This window comes from Rhincodon typus, chromosome 23, assembly GCF_021869965.1.
Source record: "Rhincodon typus isolate 14 chromosome 23, sRhiTyp1.1, whole genome shotgun sequence".
Classification (NCBI taxonomy): domain Eukaryota; kingdom Metazoa; phylum Chordata; class Chondrichthyes; order Orectolobiformes; family Rhincodontidae; genus Rhincodon; species Rhincodon typus.
Window position 1 is genome coordinate 41370660 of NC_063354.1, and position 21674 is coordinate 41392333.

The 21674-nt window shown below is 42.9% G+C and overlaps 1 protein-coding gene across 1 annotated transcript in view; it reads right to left on the reverse strand.

Moving 5' to 3' along the window:
• Positions 1-21674, reverse strand: part of LOC109919653 (voltage-dependent T-type calcium channel subunit alpha-1G-like) — a 288516-nt gene that overhangs the window by 79270 nt on the left and 187572 nt on the right. The window contains exons 20-23 of the mRNA XM_048610895.1: positions 14052-14178; positions 13549-13674; positions 7894-7983; positions 5250-5442 (exon numbers count right to left, since the gene is read on the reverse strand). Coding sequence (XP_048466852.1) covers positions 5250-5442; positions 7894-7983; positions 13549-13674; positions 14052-14178 — 536 coding nt within the window. The remainder of the gene's footprint in view (positions 1-5249; positions 5443-7893; positions 7984-13548; positions 13675-14051; positions 14179-21674) is intronic.

Sequence of the window (21674 nt, forward strand, 5' to 3'; positions counted from 1 at the left end):
ACCAGGTTGAAATTGAATGAGGGGCACCGTTTCTACCCAACCCCCTAGGAGCCCAGAAGCAATCCCCTGCTTAGATCTACTGGTCGTGTTCTCTGCTTGGTGCTCATTAAGGGCCTCAAATTAACTGTGGACCTGCCCTTAGATAACTTCTCCCCTTAGATACTCTGGCAAGCTGCATATTCAGGACTGATTCAGTGCAAAGTCTGTGACTTTCCTCCTTTTTGAAGGGACTGTCAACACTGGGACTTGCAAATAGCCAGGGGCAGCCAGACAATGACTAGCCTTTTAACAGTTTGGCTCACCTGACTATTTGACTGGATTTGTGCAGTGTACTGAATGGACCTCGAAAGTGGAGTTGCAGTTAGACAGGTTAGTGAAGGAGGCATTTGCTACGCTTGCCTTTATTGGTCAGTGCATTGAGTATGAGAGTTGGGATGTCATGTGATGGCTGTACAGGACATTGGTTAGGCTCTGTTTAGAATTCTGCATTTAATTCTTGTCTCCCTGCTATAGGAAGGATGTTGTGAAACTTGAAAGGGTTCAGAAAATATTTACAAGGATGTTACTTGGGTTTGAGCTATAAGGAGAGGCTCAATAGTATTGGGCTGTTTTCCCTGGAGTGTCAGAGGCTAAGGGGCAACCTTATAGAAGTTTATAAAATCCTGTGGGGCATGGATTGGATGAATTTTCCCCATGGTAGGAGAGTCCAAAACTAGATCGTATAGATGGGGAATGATTTAAAAGGGACCTGAGGGGCAACTTTTTCATGCAGAGGGTGGTGTGTGTATGGAATGAGCTGCCAGAGGAAGTGGTGGAGGCTGGTATAATTACAACATTTAAAGGGCATCTGATTGGGTAAATGAATAGGAAAGGTTTAGAGGGATATGGGTCAAATGCTGGCAAATGGGACCAGATTAATTTAGAAATCTGATTGGCATGGACGAGTTGGACCTAAGGGTCTGTTTCCATGCCGAATGACTCTGAAAGCTTAGCAGGGGCACATAGGTAAGGATGACATTTCACATTAGAAGTTGGAATAAAAGGGGAAGATGCAGCCAGACTCTTGACAGGCACCTTATATCTTTAAGCATCAGCTTGTGCTGCTTGAACTGGCCACAGTAAATTCTTCCAGTAATACATCTACAAGGAACATATTTGTCAAACAAATAACCCTTTAGTTGAGTAGTTGGAGAACTGCAACGCTGCTGAATTAATTTGAGATAGCTACCATGCTTTTCCCTGTAGCTTGAAAGCTTTGCTCTTTTGAAGTTTCATGCTTTTTGAGTGAACACTTTTAAGATGTGCAAATTTAAAAGCAGCTATCTCAAAGCACTGCTTTCCTTTTTAAATATTCTAGTTGCCACACTACAGATTGTTTTTCAGGGGAAAGGAGAGATTAGCTCCAAGTTCAGGCTCCAAGTTTGCTAATTGCATTGAACAGTGGAAGAAGTGAAGGAAAGAGAGCAAAGTGCAGAAAGGTGGAGAGGATGGAAAGAGACGTAGACTGGAGGAAAGCTGAGCAACAACAGCAGAAAGGAACTAACAATAGATGGAAAGGAGGAGGAGGAGGAGGAGGAGTAGGAGGAGGAGGCATGCAAAGCAAAGAGACAACTTTTGATTTACAGGCAAATCAAATTACAACACGCCCTGCGGAAGCACCTCTACTCTTGGAAATAGCTGATAAAAACAAGGAACTTTTTACATCTCACTTCAACAGCTGTCAAAAACAAATTTAATATCAATGCAGAAATATCTGCCAGACTATGGTGCACTTTATAAAAAGGTAGAATCTGTTAATTTTAAAAGAATTTATCACCAGTGAAAAGCAGTTTGCTGTGTCTGACTGCAACAAATATATGACATAGCAGTGTTGCCTCTAGATTAGCTGTCACAAATGTGACATTCCATGCCCTACTTAAATATTTAGAAGTATAGTGAGCTGTTGCATCTAGAACGTGACCTTTATCTGTATTTCTCAAGGATTTTTGATAGATTTTAAATTCTGTTTTTTTTTGCACTGTTTGACTCTGGATTCTTGAGTTACCACCTTGAGCACGACTGCTTCAGTATTGGAAGGTGTCCTTCAATTCCCTCGTCCTGTGACATACTTTGGAAAGGGACAAGGCACAAAACAATTTGTCTTCTCCATATATGAGGCTGTGGAACAATGATCACTAATCCACAAACATCAATTATCTGAAGCCATTTAATCTGATGGACTTCACGTGAACACAAGACACAATGTAATGCTGGTATCTTCCTATAGTCTGCAATCATAGAGTTCATAAATAGTTTTGCAAAAGACTGCTAGTCAATCTGGATGAGCCTGATTGTGCCACAGCAGTGTGGAAGTCATTGTACTCAAAGATGGAAGAGAACAAATACTAAACATTAACTCTAAATCTAAGGCTTTTGTTTTTAGCTCTGAAAGCTTGACTTTTTGACCAGGCTCTTGAAAAACAACTGAACTATGAACTTGATACTGAAGATATGAAAGAATCCATTTCTGCCTCTGTCCTCCATTTACTTCTCGTGTGTCTAGTCTTAGTACCATCTGCATGCAACACTGATAATTGCAGTCAAGCACAATTGTGGGGTCATACTGATGATTCTGATCCTACTCTATCAAAGTGCCGTGCTATGCCCCTTCACTGTCCTAGTGTCACACGTTACTTGTCCCTGTGCTATCCTGCTTTGATCCTGTGTCACACTGCTATTGGCTGAGTTAAGCTGTTCTTTGTGACCCCAGAGTTAACCTGGACAATAAGAGTGTCTCAACATTCTGACATCTTGGAGTGCAGCGTGACATTGCACGGGATTTACAGTGCCTGGCATAATCTCTGCTGTGTCTTAAAGCAAAACTGCAATCCAGTTTCAGACTTGACTATAAATGGCCATGTCTGTGGCTTTGTTTGGGCTTAGAGTCTATAGATTTGAATCTTGGAGCAGCCAGGTTTTAGGTGACCCTGTTTGTCCAGTATAAGATGCTCGATGTTATCTGTGAATGGGGGGGTCTGAAGTTGTTTTATCAACCAATCCGACCGTAAAGAGATAAAAGATCTGCTTAATGATTGGAAAATCACAGCCTGGAAGTGTGTTGTTTTGCCACAGAATATCCCACGTGTGTCACTGTCCTGAGGGGCAGCGCATCCCTAGTTCCCTGCTGTTCCTGCGTGTTTTGTATTTGGAGTTGTGTTTTGCTGTTCTAGTTGACTTTCCCAGGGGATTGCATACCTGTTGGGAATGGGTTTGAGGGATGATCATAGGGTACCCTGAGTAGGGATGAAATGGTCCAGTCATCATAAGGCAAGCTTGCAGGGCCAAACAGGTCTTCTCCTGTCTGTCATATTTGTACATTTGTAGAACTGAAAAGTGGCTGAGGGTTAGGAGGTGCGTGCAAGAGGTCTGGTAGAATGGAGAGGCCACAATCGATGTAATTACATGTAGACTGTGGATTGAGCTTGGCTGACTTCTTTGTGGGGAAACTTTCTAGAGTTGTAGAGGAAGGTTTGCCAACTGGATGGGATCTTGAGAGGGATTTCAGATTTGAGATATAAAAAAAGTCAGTTATGGGAATTTGAAAAGCCGCAAAGGAATGTGGTAAGTAGCAGAAACAATTCCAAGCATCAACCAGCGGCAAATTATGGAATAGAGTTACAAAGTTAGAACGAAAGGCACTTTATCTGAATGTAAGGCACTCTATTTGGATATATGGATTATTCACAACAAAGGATGTGATTTGGCGGCGTTAGTGGAAGTAAACCAGCTTGTGGGTTGCAGGATGTGTAGGTGAGTGATGTTTGCTGACAGGAAGGTAAAGGAGGAGTGTTTCAGTCAAACAATATTTCTATAAACCTGTTCTTTACAAAACTGCAGTCTGTTGGGAATTAGAAATGGAATGGGAGATATGTTCACTGGAAGGATTGTCACATATATCAGCTATGGCAGAGTTGATGAATTAATGAGTTACTGATTTCTCTACGTGCTGATTAAAATAACTTGATTAAAACTGACCATCGTAAGGTTTGTAGATCATTACATAAAAATATTGTGTTATGTGGTTGTTAGCACACTTTAGAAACCTCACAAAGCACAATATTACACCAACCATATAACCCGCTGTTCTACATTGAAGATAAAGTCAACATAGTCCTGCTCTCTCATTAGAGAGTGAGTCAGAAATCACATGACACCAGGTTATAGTCCAACAGGTTTATTTGAAAACAGAAGCTTTTGGAGCCTCAGTCCTAAGCTTGTGTTTTCAAATAAATTTGCTGGACTATAACTTGGTGTCGTGTGATTTCTGACCTTGTCCACCCCAGTCCAACACTGGCACCTCCACATCATTAGAGAGCGAGAGAGAAATGACTTATGATGATTTTAACCTGAGGGTCACTATGCCACCGGAAAGAGATGAGGTTGAGAAGGCAGGACCTTCTCGGTATTCTCAGCTGGTACAGGATTTGAATGCTTGCAGTTGGCATCACTCTGCACTGCAAACCAACTGTCCAGCCAACTGAGCTAATCCCATCTATTGAACTACCACAGTAAAAGAGTCTTTGCTACACAGGTTCAGGACATGCAAGGGACTAAGAGCGGCTGACTTCCAGTAAGTGGGCCTCAGTACAAACTCCTTATCCAGTGTAGACAGACACAAACAATACTGCACGCTACTGAGGAGTGTCCCCTTTACAGATTGAATGGCAGACTATGCACCTTAAATTCCACAACCAGGAGGGTATTGCCTGGTTTCCGAGATTTGCCTTTACTAAACAAATATTGCCTTAAGATAATGCTGCACGGGAATGTGCCTGGCTAAGGGTTGAGAAGCAGTCGTGATGTATGTGGTAACCCCAAAACCCAATGAAACAGTGATCACACCTTCCAGGTCAATTGTGCAAGACATTGGGCCCTTCAGCTGGCAGAGTATTGTGCAGCAGAGACAACCATCTGATGGCAGAATGGAGCCATTAATATCTTTGCACTAGTGTGTACTACACTCATGAGAATGCTTTGGGTAAAAGACAGTTTGACCTCTGGAGGAGTTGCTGCCAAAACATGCAAGCGAGGTAATGACAGGGCAACTGTTCACTGAGCCAATGGGATTTTACTTCTGGACCATGCAGAGGCCTAACAGGCATGCTCTGGAATATCCTAATTGTCAGGAACTGAGGGAGTGGTGTCAAAGGTCAAGCACGACTCAGAAAGATACAGGAAGGACTACCGACCAGCCAGCTGTTTCTCCTTACTCCGTCTCTTTTTCTCCATTCGTCTGAGGCGCTTCTCCTCACGACGTTTGGCCTCCTCCACCTCCTGGTGTTTCCGGCACTTGTGGAAATTCTCCACAACCACGCCCACAAACATGTTGAGCACAAAGAAGGCCACGATCAGCAGGAAGGAGATGAAGTACAGTAACATCCACGGGTTGTAATTCATTATTGGCTGGAAACACGAAGACAGTAACTTAATAAGACTCTTAAAATCACAGATTTGCCCAGCACGGAAGGAGGATATTTGGCCCATTGTGCTGGTGTCAGCTCTTTGAAGTACAATCGAATTAGTCCTACTCTTCTGGTCTTCCTTCATAGCCTTACATTTCTTTTCCCCTTCAACTATGTATCCAGTTCCTTTTTTGAATCTATTGAATCTGTTTCCATCACCCTGTCATGCAATGGATTCCAAGACCATGAATGACCTGTTGTGTAGGAAAAGAAATCCTTAGGTACCTTTAGCTATCACTTTAATTCTGTCTTATCTGGTCATTGATACTCCAACTAGTGAAAACCATTTTGCCCTCTTTACTCTTTCAAAACTATTCATAACTTTAACAGTTCTGTTCAAAAGCAATTTCAGTTTCTACTGAAATAATTTTTTTTTCCCTTTATTCATTCACGGAATGAGGGGCGTCACTGGCTAGGCAACATTTATTGCCCATCCTTAATTGCCCAGAGGGCAGTTAAGAGTCAACCACACTGCTGTGGGTCTGGAGTCACGTGTAGGCCAGATGGCACTTTCCTTCCCTAAAGGACATTAGTGAACCAGATGGGTTTTTCTGACAATCAATTCATGGTCATCATCAGATTCTTAATTCCAGATATTTATTGAATTCAAATTCCACCATCTGCTGTGGCAGAATTTGAACCCTGGTCCCAGAACGTTATCTGTGTCTCTGGATTAACAGTCCAGCAATAATACCATTAGGCCATCGCCTCCCCATTGCCTCCCCCAGCACTGATTCCTGTTCTGGTTCTTTAGCTATGATAAAGGAAGTTGAGGCAGCACTTACAGAAGTGGGGAAACTGCGTATCGCACGGCATATTACTTCACTTTGAATGCCTCTATGGGCTCAGTAACAAATTATTAACAGCCCCTGCACTGCCCAAACTCAGTTAAGAGACAACCATATTGCTGTTGGTCTGGAGTCACATGTAGGCCAGCAGATTCCTTCTCTAAAGGGCATGAGTGAATGAAAGAGGTTTCTTTGACAGTTAGATAGTTTTGTCGTCACCATTACTGAGACTACCTTTCAATATATGTTTTTATTCATTGACTTTTATTTGTAATCCACTTACTGCCGGGGTGAGATTTGAACCTATATTCCAAGAAATGCTCTGGGCCCCTAGAATTAATTGACCAGTGACATTACCTCTCTACCATTGTCTCACCAATCTAACCCTGTAGTGATCTTGTCAATAATAGTGAGGAGGTGCAAACATGAGGGAAGAACAGAGAACGTTATTGAGTTAATGGTACAGGAGACACAGGAACCATGAGGATGATGGGTCAGTTCATGGCTGTTTCCAATTGCTGGAGTCAGCAGTTTGGACTTCTGGGGTTCTTACAGAGTCATACAGCACAGAAACAGACCCTTCAGCCCAACTCGTCCATGCTGACCAAGTATTGCAAACTGAACTGGTCCCATTTGCCTGCTTATGGCTCATATCCCTCTAAAACTGTCCCCTATCTATGTACTTGTCCAAATGTCTTTTAAATGTTGTAATTATACTTACCTCTACCGTTTTCTTTGGCAGCTCGTTCCATACAGGCACCAACTTGCGTGTGAAAAAGTTGCCCCACAGGTTCCTTTTAAATCTTTCCCCTCTCACCTTAAACCTATGCCAACTAGTTTTGGACTCCCTTACCCTTGAAAAAAAGGCCTTGGCTATTCACCTTATCTGTGCCCCTCATGATTTTATAATCCTTTTATAAGGTCTTCTGAGCATAATGTCTAGTAGTGGCCTTTGGAGAGCCTGCCCTACAGCTTTCAGTTTTTGAGAACTGATGTAGAGGAGACAACCGTCTATTTTCATGTTGAGCTGATTGTGCATCTTTAGCCAATGCACCACCTAAATTAGAATGGATCACCCACAGCATCTCCAATGCCCAACAGCACCCCCAAAGATGGAGTTAAATACTGGCTTCATATTTTTTTCTAGAATTACTAACCACCAAATATGCAGGGAGAAGGGACACCTTTAGAAGTTATAGGTTGCTACTGTTATGTGGACACTTTCTTTCATTTGAAACTGATGTAACAGCTCCTTTTCTTTCACCTTCAGGCTAAATAATCTGACAAAGTTCTCCAATCCAGTCCAACTCCACTTACCCTGAGCAATAATTGTGTGTCACTTCCAATTGGAAGGTGGCTTCACTCTCCATTAAGAAAGGATGGCAAAACTCTTCTTTGGGATGTAAATAACTTGAGCATTATGAATGGGGATGCTTACACCATTGGGATGGTTCATTCCTGTCCATGGGGCTACAGTATATCTTGAACCACTGGGAACAGTGATTCCTGGACCACTGGAAATGATGATTCAAGAAGCAACCAGAATGAGAACACTATTCCGAGATTGGGATTGCATTTAGAACAATCCTGAGATTTGATGTTACCTGTTGATCTACTCCCACTGCATCCAGACCATCATACATAATGTCGACCCAGCCATCCTTCGATGCAAGAACAAACAAGGACATCAGGGCCTGTTAGAAGAAGATAATAAACTTATGGATTGTGTCAACATGTTATTAATCACATGTTATGCAGGGGTGATCACTGAAATGAGTACTGACAGCAAGATTAATCAGCTTCATTTGGATAGACATAAATATCACGTGGTCAGACCCAGGACCGCATAGGTTAATGGCACTGTTGACATTGGCTTTCAGCAAACAACCCTATCTCTCAGTGCCTAAATAAACACCGAGCATGCTGAAATTTATAATTCTTTCATTTCCAAAGCAGCGTGTACTAAATGCAAGAACAAAACTAACAGATGAATGGCTCAGAATTTAGACTTGCTCTACATAATGTTTCATAATGTGGACAACATACGTTTTAGGTTTGGCAACGACTGAGGAGAAATACGCTAAAGGAGTAGGATTAGCAGCACAAAAATTCTGCTCCTGATCTTACTTGGCTCATGCAGCATTAGTACTGGTGAATCAGAAAATAACTACTCATGTTCTGATTTTAAAGAAATGTCAGAACATGATGCAGACAGTTGTTGACCTGATTGGTAAATATTTGCAGTAGGAAAACAATTGAACTTTGTAAATATAGATAGTTCCGAACAAACAGTAAAAAATTATAATCCCAACTCAAAGCCAGGTTGTGCTGAACAAATTTATCATATGTCATCTTGGCTCACTGGCAGAGAGCTCTCACTTCTGCATTAGGCCCCCATCAAGACTTCAGCACATAATCTTAACCTGGCATGGCATTACAGTCACGAAGTACTGCAGCTTGCCAGAGAGGCTTTCCTTTAATAAAAAAGTTAAACTGAGGCGAGTTAAAATGAATGTTAAAGCTGCTACAGCACTAATTAATATGAGAGTTTGGCTGGTTTCTTGGTCAATGTACCCCTTCCCCAGTGGGAATCATCTCACTGGGGGGCCTGTCACATATTGATGGTACAAAATGGTGGCTGAGGGTGCAAAATGGCTGCTGCTTTAGCTCACATTGCCTCAATCAATGCATTTCAATGTAGCTTGTGGTGTTTTGAGGCATTTGTGCTTAAAGACAAATGACGAAGATTACATTATGAACAGCCTTTGATGTTGTATCATAAGGCATTGATGTTATAGATGTTAATTTCTAAAAAGCTGTCTGAGAACATTCTTTGCTTAAATTGAAAGCACCTAAGATAAAGGATGTCATAACATATTGGATACCAAATTGACTTAATAATAAGGAAAAGGGCATTGTTCCAACATAGCACATCAAGTTTGGTATGAGTCATTTAGTTGAGTCTCACAAGATCAGTCTTGGAACGTGCTGTTCCCAATAACAATTAATGATCTAATGGCCATTAGAAGTAGAATGTCTAAATCTATTGTCAGAATTAAAGTGTTAAGTAAAGCAATGTTGAAAGCACAAGAAATTCATGAAAACATGATAAGTAAACAAATAGCACCTAGTACTGATAAGTGCTAAAAACAAAAAATGACTAAAAACAATAAACAAGTAGCACAGTGCAATTAAATTAAATGATGAAAATAATTTAAGTGCTATAGCTGACCAAACTTTGAAGGAATCAGTACATTTGTTAAAGCAAATAAGACAATGGGCCATAACAGTAAATCTCCAGAATTACACTGAGGTACTAATACTGCTCCTGTGAATTGTTTGTTATGTTAAATATCCATCAAATCCATCTCTCTGCATGATATAGGACCAGCAACACCACAATTATCTTGCAGCTGGGGCCTAGGGTTCTGGTCCCTGCTACTCTAATAATGTGGCATCAGTCAGACAATCGGACAATCTAGTATCAATCTGGATCCTGAGTGTAAGACTCTGGAGTGGGGTTTGAACCCACAATCGTCAGACCTAGAGGGAAGGGGATTAGCAGCTGACTCATGCCCGACACCTTCAGTATATAAAAGACTATATGAGGACTGCTAATGTAATGGCGATCTCAGAACTCCTGTACACCTAGCATACTGTGCAAATAGTGTGCAAACACATTAAAACCCTCCCAATTATATCAATAAACTGGTCTATCTCTAATATGGCTGATTAGTGTCTCATATGCACAGTGTACGTTACTGACAAGGACTGAACAGCAAGTCTTCCTTAAAGATTTGTTCCTTTCCATTTTTGGGAGTGGGGTGTCTTTACACATCAAAAGCTCCACTGAGTATCTTCCCTCCAAAAAACGGTCAGAGCTTCACGGGTCCTGCTGGGACCACAACCTCTCGTGCCACTCCTGGGGTGTCAGGTGCTCCCTACCATCACTCAAGGCAGAAGGTATGCCTCCTGCCCAGTGAGGGCATTGTCAGCCCCAGAAACTCTTTGGCCAGTTCGGAGAATGAGCCTGTGAAACATATCATTCAGATCCTGCTGTACCCGTGCCACGTGCTAGCGAGGTGAGGAATAGGGAGAGAGAGCAGTTGAACACGTGGCTACAGGGATGGTGCAGGAGGGAGGGATTCAGATACCTGGATAATTGGGGCTCATTCTGGGGTAGGTGGGACCTCTACAAACGGGATGGTCTACACCTGAACCAGAGGGGTACCAATATCCTGGGGGGTAAATTTGCTAATGCTCTTTGGGAGGGTTTAAACTAATTCAGCAGGGGGATGGGAACCTGAATTGTAGCTCCAGTGTACAGGAGGTTGAGAGTAGTGAGGTCATGAATAAGGTTTCAAGGTCGCAGAGTGTACCGGCAGGCAGGAAGGTGGTTTGGAGTGTGTCTACTTTAACGCCAGGAGCATCTGGAATTAGGTGGGTGAACTTGCAGCATGGGTTGGTACCTGGGACTTTGATGTTGTGGCCATTTTGGAGACATGGTTAGAGCAGGGACAGGAATGGTTGTTGCGGATTCTGGGGTTTAGATGTTTCAGTAAGATCATGGAAGGTGGTAAAAGAAGGGGAGGTGTGGCATTGTTAGTCAAAGACAGTATTACGGTGGCAGAAAGGACATTTGATAAGGACTCGTCTACTGAGGTAGTATGGGCTGAGGTTAGAAACAGGAAAGGAGAGGTCACCCTGTTGGGAGTTTTCTATAGGCCTCCAAAAAGTTCCAGAGATGTAGAGGAAAAGATTGCAAAGATGATTCTGGATAGGAGCGAAAGTAACAGGGTAGTTGTTATGGGGGACTTTAACTTTCCAAATATTGACTGGAAACGCTATAGTTCGAGTACTTTAGATGGGTCAGTTTTTGTCCAATGTGTGCAGGAGGGTTTCCTGACACAGTATGTAGATAGGCCAACAAGAGGCGAGGCCACATTGGATTTGGTTCTGGGTAATGAACCAGGCCAGGTGTTAGAGTTGGAGGTAGGTGAGCACTTTGGTGATAGTGACCACAATTCGGTTACGTTTACTTTAGCGATGGAAAGGGATAGGTATATACCGCAGGGCAAGAATTATAGCTGGGGGAAAGGCAATTATGAGGCAATTAGGCAAGATTTAGGATGCATAGGATGGAGAAGGAAACTGCAGGGGCTGGGCACAATTGAAATGTGGAGCTTGTTCAAGGAACAGCTACTGCGTGTCCTTGATAAGTATGTACCTGTCAGGCAGGGAGGAAGTGGTCGAGTGAGGGAACGATGGTTTACTAAAGAAGTTGAATCTCTTGTTAAGGGGAAGAAGGAGGCTTATGTAAAGATGAGGCGTGAAGGCTCAGTTAGGGCGCTTGAGAGTTACAAGTTAACCAGGAAGGATCTAAAGAGAGAGCTAAGAAGAGCCAGGAGGGGACATGAGAAGTCTTTAGCAGGTAGGATCAAGGAAAACCCTAAAGCTTTCTATAGGTATGTCAGGAATAAAAGAATGAATAGAGTAAGATTAGGGCCAGTCAAGGACAGTAGTGGGAAGTTGGGCGTGGAGTCCAAAGAGATAGAAGAGGCGCTAAATGAATACTTTTTGTCAGTACTCACACAGGAAAAAGACAATGTTGTCGAGGAGAATACTGAGATACAGGCTATTAGACTAGATGGGATTGAGGTTCAGAAGAAGGAGGTGTTAGCAATTCTGGAAAGCGTGAAAATAGATAAGTCCCCTGGGCCGGATGGGATTTATCCTAGGATTCTCTGGGAAGCTAGGGAGGAGAATGCAGAGCCTTTGGCTTTGATCTTTATGTCGTCATTGTCTACAGGAATAGTGCCAGAAGACTGGAGGATAGCAAATGTCGTCCCCTTGTTCAAGAAGGGGAGTAGAGACAACCCTGGTAATTATAGACCAGTGAGTCTTACTTCGGTTGTGGGTAAAGTGTTGGAAAGGATTATAAGAGATACGATTTATAATCATCTAGAAAGGAATCATTTGATTAGGGATAGTCAACACGGTTTTGTGAAGCATAGGTCGTGCCTCACAAACCTTATTGAGTTCTTTGAGAAGGTGACCAAACAGGTGGATGAGGGTAAAGCGGTTGATGTGGTGTATATGGATTTCAGTAAAGCATTTGATAAGGTTCCCCACGGTAGACTATTGCAGAAAATACGGAGTCATGGGATTGAGGGTGATTTAACGGTTTGGATCAGAAATTGGCTAGCTGTAAGAAGACAGAGGGTGGTGGTTGATGGGAAATGTTCATCCTGGAGTTCAGTTACTAGTGGTGTACTGCAAGGATCTGTTTTGGGGCCACTGCTGTTTGTCATTTTTATAAATGACCTGGATGAGGGCGTAGACGGATGGGTTAGTAAATTTGCGGATGACACTAAAGTCGGTGGAGTTGTGGATAGTGCAGAAGGATGTTGCAGGTTACAGAGGGACATAGATAAGCTGCAGAGCTGGGCTGAGAGGTGGCAAATGGAGTTTAATGCGGAAAAGTGTGAGGTAGTTCACTTTGGAAGGAGTAACAGGAATACAGAGTACTGGGCTAATGGTAAGATTCTTGGTAGTGTGGATGAGCAGAGAGATCTCGGTGTCCATGTGCATCGATCCCTGAAAATTGCCACCCAAGTTGATAGGGTTGTTAAGAAGGCGTACGGTGTGTTAGGTTTTATTGGTAGAGGGATTGAGTTTCGGAGCCATGAGGTCATGTTGCAGCTGTACAAAACTCTGGTGCGGCCGCACTTGGAGTATTGCGTACAGTTCTGGTCGCCGCATTATAGGAAGGATGTGGAAGCATTGAAAAGGGTGCAGAGGAGATTTACCAGGATGTTGCCTGGTATGGAGGGAAGGTCTTATAAGGAAAGGCTGAGGGACTTGAGGCTGTTTTCATTAGAGAGAAGAAGGTTAAGAGGTGACTTAATACAGACATATAAGATGATCAGAGGATTAGATAGGGTGGACAGCGAGAGCCTTTTTCCTTGGATGGTGATGGCTAGCACGAGGGGACATAGCTTTAAATTGAGGGGTGATAGATATAGGATAGATGTCAGAGGTAGGTTCTTTACTCAGAGAGTAGTAAGGGTGTGGAATGCCCTGCCTGCAAAAATAGTAGACTCGCCAACTTTAAGGGCATTTAAATGGTCATTGGATAAACATATGGATGATAATGGAATAGTGTAGGTTAGATGGGCTTCAGATTGGTTTCACAGGTCGGCGCAACATCGAGGGCCGAAGGGCCTGTACTGCGCTGTAATGTTCTATGTTCTATGTACCTGCCCCAGGTTGTCAAAGTTGTACTTGTGACGGATCCACTTGTAGTTGGCTTGGATGCAATCCGACTTGTTTGTGATGTTTCTTGTGTCTTCGCCAACACAGACGTAAAATTTGCCTTTGAAGAGCTGAAATAAAAATGATGCCCATATTTTGGTTGAGTTTGTACGTCAGGGTTGTTTTGTTGGAGAAAACCCTAGGATCTCTACCACTGGATAGACAGAAGCCCTAACCTTGGACTGGGAGAGCCCCCAGTCTAGGACACACAGAGCCCACAACTCAGACAGAGTGCCATCCACGCTACCCCCCCCACCCCACCCATGATAGTGAGACCCCATTCAAGAACGCAAAGAAACCCTACCCTGGGGCAGAGAGAGTACTCATTCTAGATCACATAGAAACTCCACCCTCAGACACACACAATTCCACCCCCCCCATCACACTCTCAGATACGCAAAGCCACCGCCCTCAGGATTCAGGCCTGTGATTGGTTGAAGATACAGACCTGTACTCCCAGGATGCCAAAGATGATGAAGAAGGCGCAGCAGATGACCACAATATTCCCAATGGGCTTCAGAGATGACATTAGTGTTTCGACAACAAGTTTGAGGCCTGGTGCTCGGCTGATGACGCTGTTAAGAGCAGGAGAATTCCTATCAGTCTGACTGAGCTGAATAACCTTTATACCAATAAATATATGACATTGAATTTACACTTTGCACATGGGAAGCAGGACGCAGAACTGTACCTTGAGACAAAATTTCCATGGGGACAAAGCAAAAAAAAAGGCCCATATTGGCAAACACTATAGTTGTAATGTGGCTACAGCAGACTGCTTACTGGATAAACTGTTATAAGAGTAGAAATCGCAGGAAGATCATATTAAGGCTAACAGTATTTATTAACGTTCAAAGGACAAGAACAGCTCCACTTCTCTTCCATGTTGCAAACTACCCTGAATGAAAAATGTTTCACCATATTTTTCTCATTGGTAGCTCAAACCATAACTTCATAATCAAAGTACTGCTAAAGCACCCTCACGGATCGAGAGGACTCACTAACACCTTTCAACTTGAATAAACAACTGTAGTCAATGCATACTATAATGCTACAATGCTGAGTGGGGTTCAGAAAAGTTTAGGTCAATAATTATAATTGAACAGCAGCAAAGTGGGTGGCACAGTGGTTGGCACTGCTGCCTCACAGCACCAGAGACCTGGGTTCAATTCCAGCCTCTGGTGACTGCCGATAAGTGTTATTTACACTGGATTCACCATAACTGGGAGCTGAGAAACTGATGTTATTGTGAATAGGTAATGGTTAATGCTCTTGTAGATGTGTTTGCCCATTTTAAACAGGGAGTTTTGAAATGGTAAGCACTGCAAACAGAACAATGATGTCAGACTGCTAAGTGAAGCTCTCCCTTACTCAATTTGATGGCATTCAGTTTTGCTGCTACAATAGGTTAGAAAGGGTTGAATCTCTTTATGAATCATGTTGAAGGGCTGATGCAGAGTCTCCTCTAGCCTAGGGTAAGCTTTGGTTTACTAAAACAGGTCACTTGTGAATCATTTGTAATTTAGTAGCTTGTCCATTGAGTCAGCCTGTGCTCTGGGTATATCAAAATGCAGCAGCTTTCCCCAGACATCTTTAATTAATCCTTTCACTTGGGTATTCTTGACAAAATACCAAAGTATCCACAGAACAATTCAAGATTCATGGAATTATAGCACCTTTAGCACAGAAAGAGGCCACTTAACTAGTCAATGTCAATGCTTATAGACCATACGTGTCTGTTGCATCTCACTGTATCAACATATCCATCTATTCCTGTCTTCCTTGTACATCTATCTAGCTTCCCTTTCAAGATATCTATTCCATCCTGTACTCTTTATTACCTCACAGATAATGGATGAACTATCCAGTGGTTGAGAAAGCTAAAAGACACACACATTCATAAAATTAGCTTAATCACAGTTGCGTTGCCGTTGTACCTTTTACTGAATTGCTGGTGGCTCTAAGCCCAAAAGGGCCAGTGAGCTATGGGAATGCCTGCTACTTAGATGAGAGGAGAGGCTGGGTAAAAGGATCAAGATATTCAAAGATGAACCTGTTTTGGCCAGATAATATGTTCTGTAACTGACAATGCAATCGAATAATGTTAATGACATCATTCTCTAGTGCATCGTTGGAAAGCATAGTGAAGATTAAGGAAGTTGCACTTCTGATGTGAAGTTAGGAAGTTGGGATATTGTGCTGGAAAATTTAAATCACTCGATGTATATTTCTAGAGGTGTATGACTTTCTACACCTTAGGTAAAGAATAAGTGGTTGGTGAATATCTGTAAGTATTGTTCATATGTTGGCAATTCAGTTTAACACTTCTACAGCATAATGTGCCAGCTGTAGTTCAGTAGATATCACTGTCACTGCTGAGTCAGAGGGGCAAGTCCCATTGGTAAACAACAATTAAGGCTGATGCTCCAGTGCGAGGGTGCTGCACCGTTGGAGGTATGACCTTTTAATGAGACATTAATCAGAGTCTCTGCCTTTACAAATCCTTTCAGTGCCTTATAATGGAGCTTTTATGGCCAATGTAAAGAGCTTGGTTTTTGGTCATGGACCTATTGAATGATAAAGATAGGAATCCATTGGGATTCTGCAGAACAGTGTGAGTGAGTGAGTGACTGACTGAGTGTGTGTGTACATCTGTGAATGTTAGGGGCACAGTAGCCTTAGGCCTGCCTCCTACAAGCTCTTTCTTTACTCTGACCAAGTGCCCATTATATCATCACAGTGGGTAGTACTTACTTCGCTGAATGACGTATTAGCCAATTCAGATTCATTTATGATATGTCCACCCAAGCCTTTTTTCCCCTCATAGTATTATTGTTATGCATTTGTTTATATACTTACGTTTATCTCCACCCCATCTCCTCACAAGTTTTTGATTTTACAAATTGAGACAATCTGGAGGTTTCACTGTTCTCCGCAAAGTATTTTCTTTGGACTAGTAAGAATGTTAGTTTGTTTGGTAGAAACCACTGACTTGGACAGTCTCCATGAAGGTCTGAAGTCTGTACTTCTCTCTTCAACTGGAAGGTCTTTAATATCTTGCATTTCTTTTGCAGAGTACTTTGTTGATGTACATCTATTCTTGTAACTATAGACCCTGCTATAGCAAGTGAATTTTTTAGGTAATATCATGGTATAAAGGCATGTTGTTTATTTATTCTTAGTGGTGTCTTCTATGGTATTATTGGCACTACATTCTAAATTTTTGGCAGTGGGATTAATTTCACATTTTGTCTGTAGATCTGTGCTGAAATAAGCGATGTGAACTTTTTGAGTGTTTTGGTTTTTCTCCTTCCCTCTCAGTGAATTTTTGGCGAAATCAATTTGCTTGTTCAATTGTAAGATTCATTGTTACTTGATATGATACCCTTTTTGTTGTGGGGATTCTTCCTTGGGAAATGGGAGGTTGTACATTTTTCTTGAGCTTATCCTTTCTTAATCACCTTAGCCACTAATGGCAGGCTTTAATTTGGAGTGGATGGTCATTACAATGTGTAGAAATTTCATTCAGTTTAGTTGCTGATGCTTCCACTGTCCATCTGCCATGAAATACCCTTTTGAGTGGGGTGGCTGGTTCAGTTGCTGCGTCTTTGCTTGCACTTTGCCTCCAACTTTGTTGCCATTCAGAATCTAAACTCTGTTTTGTTTTGACAGTGGTGGAAAACATTTCAGCCAAACCACTCTAGTCACCTTTCTCCATCTCATTTACAAAATGTAACAATATTTTTTGACTTGATGTAACTAACCTTAGAAGATTCTGCTTTTTATTTGGGTTTTGTAAAGAACTACCAGAGCCCAGCAAAATTTTCGATCAGCTTTTCCTTGACATTTTGTTGTCTAAACTCTACCTTTTGAATGAGATTGAAGCCAATATATCTCTTCTCCACAGGAACACAAATACTTGGTTGCAAAGTATACATGGGTTTTCTAATATTTGGTATCCACCAAGTTGGAGAATTGATTGTAGCATACATTTAATATTAAACACGATGACCCTAGACCGCATAGCTTAACTTTTGTCAGCTATAAGCAATGCTTTGTTAACCAAAGCTCGATCTCTGATAATACCGTGACACCAGGTCTTGTGTCTAACTTGAACTTTGTGAGTTGTCCATTGAAATGTCTGCATGCCAAAATATTTGGTTTGGAAAACTGATTTTCTCTTAGAAAACCTTAGATTTATTTTCTACTAAAGACTGTTTTACTTCATTTTTCTCTGAGTGGAGGTATTTCTTTGGTCTTTTGCTTTTCTTGTGCTCTGTCCTGTTTTGTCACATTTTCTGAAAGAGATCTACATGCTTACAATATGTGGTTTCAAAGAGGGGTACTATTTGCAGTTGTGAGGTTTCTTTGGTCCATAGTATTGGCAAGGACTATGATGTCTCTCCTACCTGAAGCATTAACTTATCTGGTGTGGCCTTTGTAGTTTTAGTTAAGAAATAAATAAATTTGATGATCTTCTAGGATCATAGACTATAGATTCATACAGTTCAGCTCTGTGACCCATGAAGTCTGTACCACCAAAGCTACACTAATCTACACTAGTCCCACCTTCCATCTAGACCCATAACCTTAAATGTTATGACAACTAAGTACGTTTTAAAGGTTGTGAGGTTACCTGCCTCAACTACCTTCTTGGCAGTGCATTCCAGAACCCTCCACCCTCTGGGAGAAAACAGTTTTCCTCCAATTTCCTCTAAACCTCCTGCCTTTCACCTATAAATTATGCCCCCTTGTTATTGACTCTCCAACTAAGAGAAACAAGCTTTCGATTAATCTTCTTTGTGCCCATCATAATCTTATACACCTCTATCAGGTTTCCCCTCAACCTTCTCTGACCAATCTTCATGTCATCCTTACTCATCACGCCCCCAGCATTTTCATCTACATCATCTGTATACATCACAAACTATAAGGGAACTATAAGGGGTACGCCACTGAACACCGGCCTCCAATCACATAAGCAACCTTCTAACACCCAACCTCTGTCTCCTGCCATGAAGCCAACTTTGGATTCAACTTGCCAAGTTACCCTGGATCCCATTGTGCTTTTAACTCCTTTATCAGTCTCCCATGTGGGATTTGCTGAAATCCATATAAGCTACAAAAACTGCACCACCCTCATCTACACACTTGGTCACCTGTTTGAAAAATTCAAACAAATTTGTTTAGTATCACCTCTGTCTGACAAAGGCATATTGACTATTTTTGACTGAACCTTTCTTCTCCTTCAGAATTTTCTCTCGTAGTTTCCCTGCCACTGATGTTAGTTTCATTAGTTTATAATTTGTTAGTTTACCTTTATCACTCTTCTTGACATGTGGAACAACATTAGCTGCCCTGTGCCAAGTTTTATCTAATTCTTTTGGGATTGAGCTGTTTCATTTCTAAGCCTCTGCTTCATTCACCACATGAATGGCTTTCCCTAGAGTTAGGTCTTCTTTGGAATGTGCTAAATCTGATAAAGACTCAACTGTAATGCCTATAACTGGTGGGTTCTTACTTTAAGTCTGGTCACATCTATTTGCTAATCTGTATATATCGTGAATGAAATCATACCTGAATTCATCTAGATGCGACATTCTTTGTTAAATCTCATCCTTTAAAGAATTTCATTAGTTATGACATTGAAACAATTTTTAGAGGCTTTCAATACCTCTTCAAATTTGTCTGATATTTCATTCACCCCTTGGCTAGCAATAACATTATCTGCTATGATTCAAATTATGTACAGAAGTGTATTTACATGTTTAGCTTCTAATTATTATTCAATTTAGATGCTGTTCTATATGTCAAAAATTATTTTCTTCAGTATGTCCAAATTGATGTTCTCTTTGGCCCATGTATGAAATTAAATCTCCTTAGCAATACTATTTATGGTGCTCATACTTCCTAATGTGATTAAAAATTTTATCTTTTTTAAAGGATATTTTTTATTCTGCAGTAATGGAAGTTCACCCTCACTTTGCTGCTGTAATATAGATTTGCCTGTGCTTTATAGGCTCATTAAGACTCCTATTGCATTCACCTTGTCTCACAAAATATTTCTGTGTTCAACCACAATTGAGTATTTTAAATTGCCCAAGGCTTATCTGCTTTAAATTACTCAGTTAGAGATTTCCCGGCTCTCCACTCCTGGAATATACACATACTGTCTCTTAGTTTCAATCTTTCAAGGATAGTAGGAACTGCAGATGCTGGAGAATCCGAGACAACAAGGTGCAGGGCTGGATGAACACAGCAGGCCAAGCAGCATCATAGGAGCAGAGAGGCTGACGTTTCGGGCCTAGACCCTTCATCAGAAAAGGGGGAGGGGAAGGGGGTTTTGAAATAAATAGGGAGAGAGTGGGAGGCGGATAGAAGAGGGATAGAGGAGAGGATAGGTGGAGAGGAAACAAACAGGTCGAAGAGGCGGGGATGGGGCCAGGAAAGGTGAGTGTAGGTAGGGAGTTAGGAAGGGGATAGGTCAGTCCAGGGAGGACGGACAGGTCAAGGGGGCGGGATGAGGTTGGTCGGTAGGAGATGGAGGTGCGGCTTGGGGTGGGAGGAGGGGATAGGTGGGAGGAAGAACAGGTTAGGGAGGCAGGGACGAGTTGGACTGGTTTTGGGATGCGGTGGGGGGAGGGGAGATTTTGAAACTTGTGAAATCCACATTGATACCATTGGGCTGCAGGGTTCCCAAGCGGAATATGAGTTGCTGTTCCTGCAACCTTCGGGTGGCATCGTTGTGGCACTGCAGGAGGCCCAGGATGGACATGTCGTCTGAGGAATGGGAGGGGGAGTTGAAATGGTTCGCGACTGGGAGGTGCAGTTGTTTGTTGCGAGCCGAGCGTAAGTGTTCTGCAAAGCGGTCCCCGAGTCTCCGCTTGGTTTCCCCGATGTAGAGGAAGCCACACCGGGTACAGAGGATGCAGTATACCACATTGGCAGATGTGCAGGTGAACATCTGCTTGATGTGGAAAGTCTTCTTGGGGCCTGGGATGGGGGTGAGGGAGGAGGTATGGGGGCAGGTGTAGCACTTCCTGCGGTTGCAGGGAAAAGTGCCGGGTGTGGTGGAGCTGGAGGGGAGTGTGGAGCGGACAAGGGAGTCACGGAGAGAGTTGTCCCTCCGGAAAGCAGATAAAGGTGGGGAGGGAAAGATATCTTTGGTGGTGGGGTCGGATTGCAGATGGCGGAAGTGTCGGAGGATGATGCGTTGGATCCGGAGGTTGGTGGGGTGGTACGTGAGGACGAGGGGGATTCTTTTTTGGTTTTTATTGCGTGGACGGGGTGTGAGGGATGAGGTGCGGGAGATGTGGGAGACACGGTTGAGGGCGTTCTCGACCACCGAGGAGGGGAAGTTACGGTCCTTGAAAAACGAGGACAACTGAGATGTACGGGAGTGGAATGCCTCATCCTGGGAGCAGATGCGGCGGAGGCGAAGGAATTGGGAATAGGGGATAGCATTTTTGCAGGAAGGTGGGTGGGAGGAGGAGTATTCTAGGTAGCTGTGGGAGTCGGTGGGCTTGAAATGAATATCGGTTTCGAGGTGGTTGTCCGATATGGAGACAGAGAGGTCCAGGAAGGGGAGAGAGGTGTTAGAGATGGTCCAGGTAAATTTAAGGTTGGGGTGGAAGGTGTTAGTGAAGTGTATGAACTGTTCGAGCTCCTCGTGGGAGCACGAGGCGGCACCGATACAGTCATCAATGTAACGGAGGAAGAGGTGGGGTTTAGGGCCGGTGTAGGTACGGAAGAGGGATTGTTCCACGTAACCTACAAAGAGGCAGGCGTAGCTTGGGCCCATGCGGGTACCCATGGCTACCCCCTTTGTCTGTAGGAAGTGGGAGGAATTGAAAGAGAAGTTGTTGAGTGTGAGGACGAGTTCGGCTAAGCGGATGAGGGTGTCAGTGGAGGGGGACTGGTCGGGCCTGCGGGACAGGAAGAAGCGGAGGGCCTTAAGGCCATCTGCATGGGGAATGCAGGTGTAGAGGGACTGGACGTCCATGGTAAAGATGAGGTGTTGGGGACCGGGGAATTGGAAGTTCTGGAGGAGGTGGAGGGCGTGGGTGGTGTC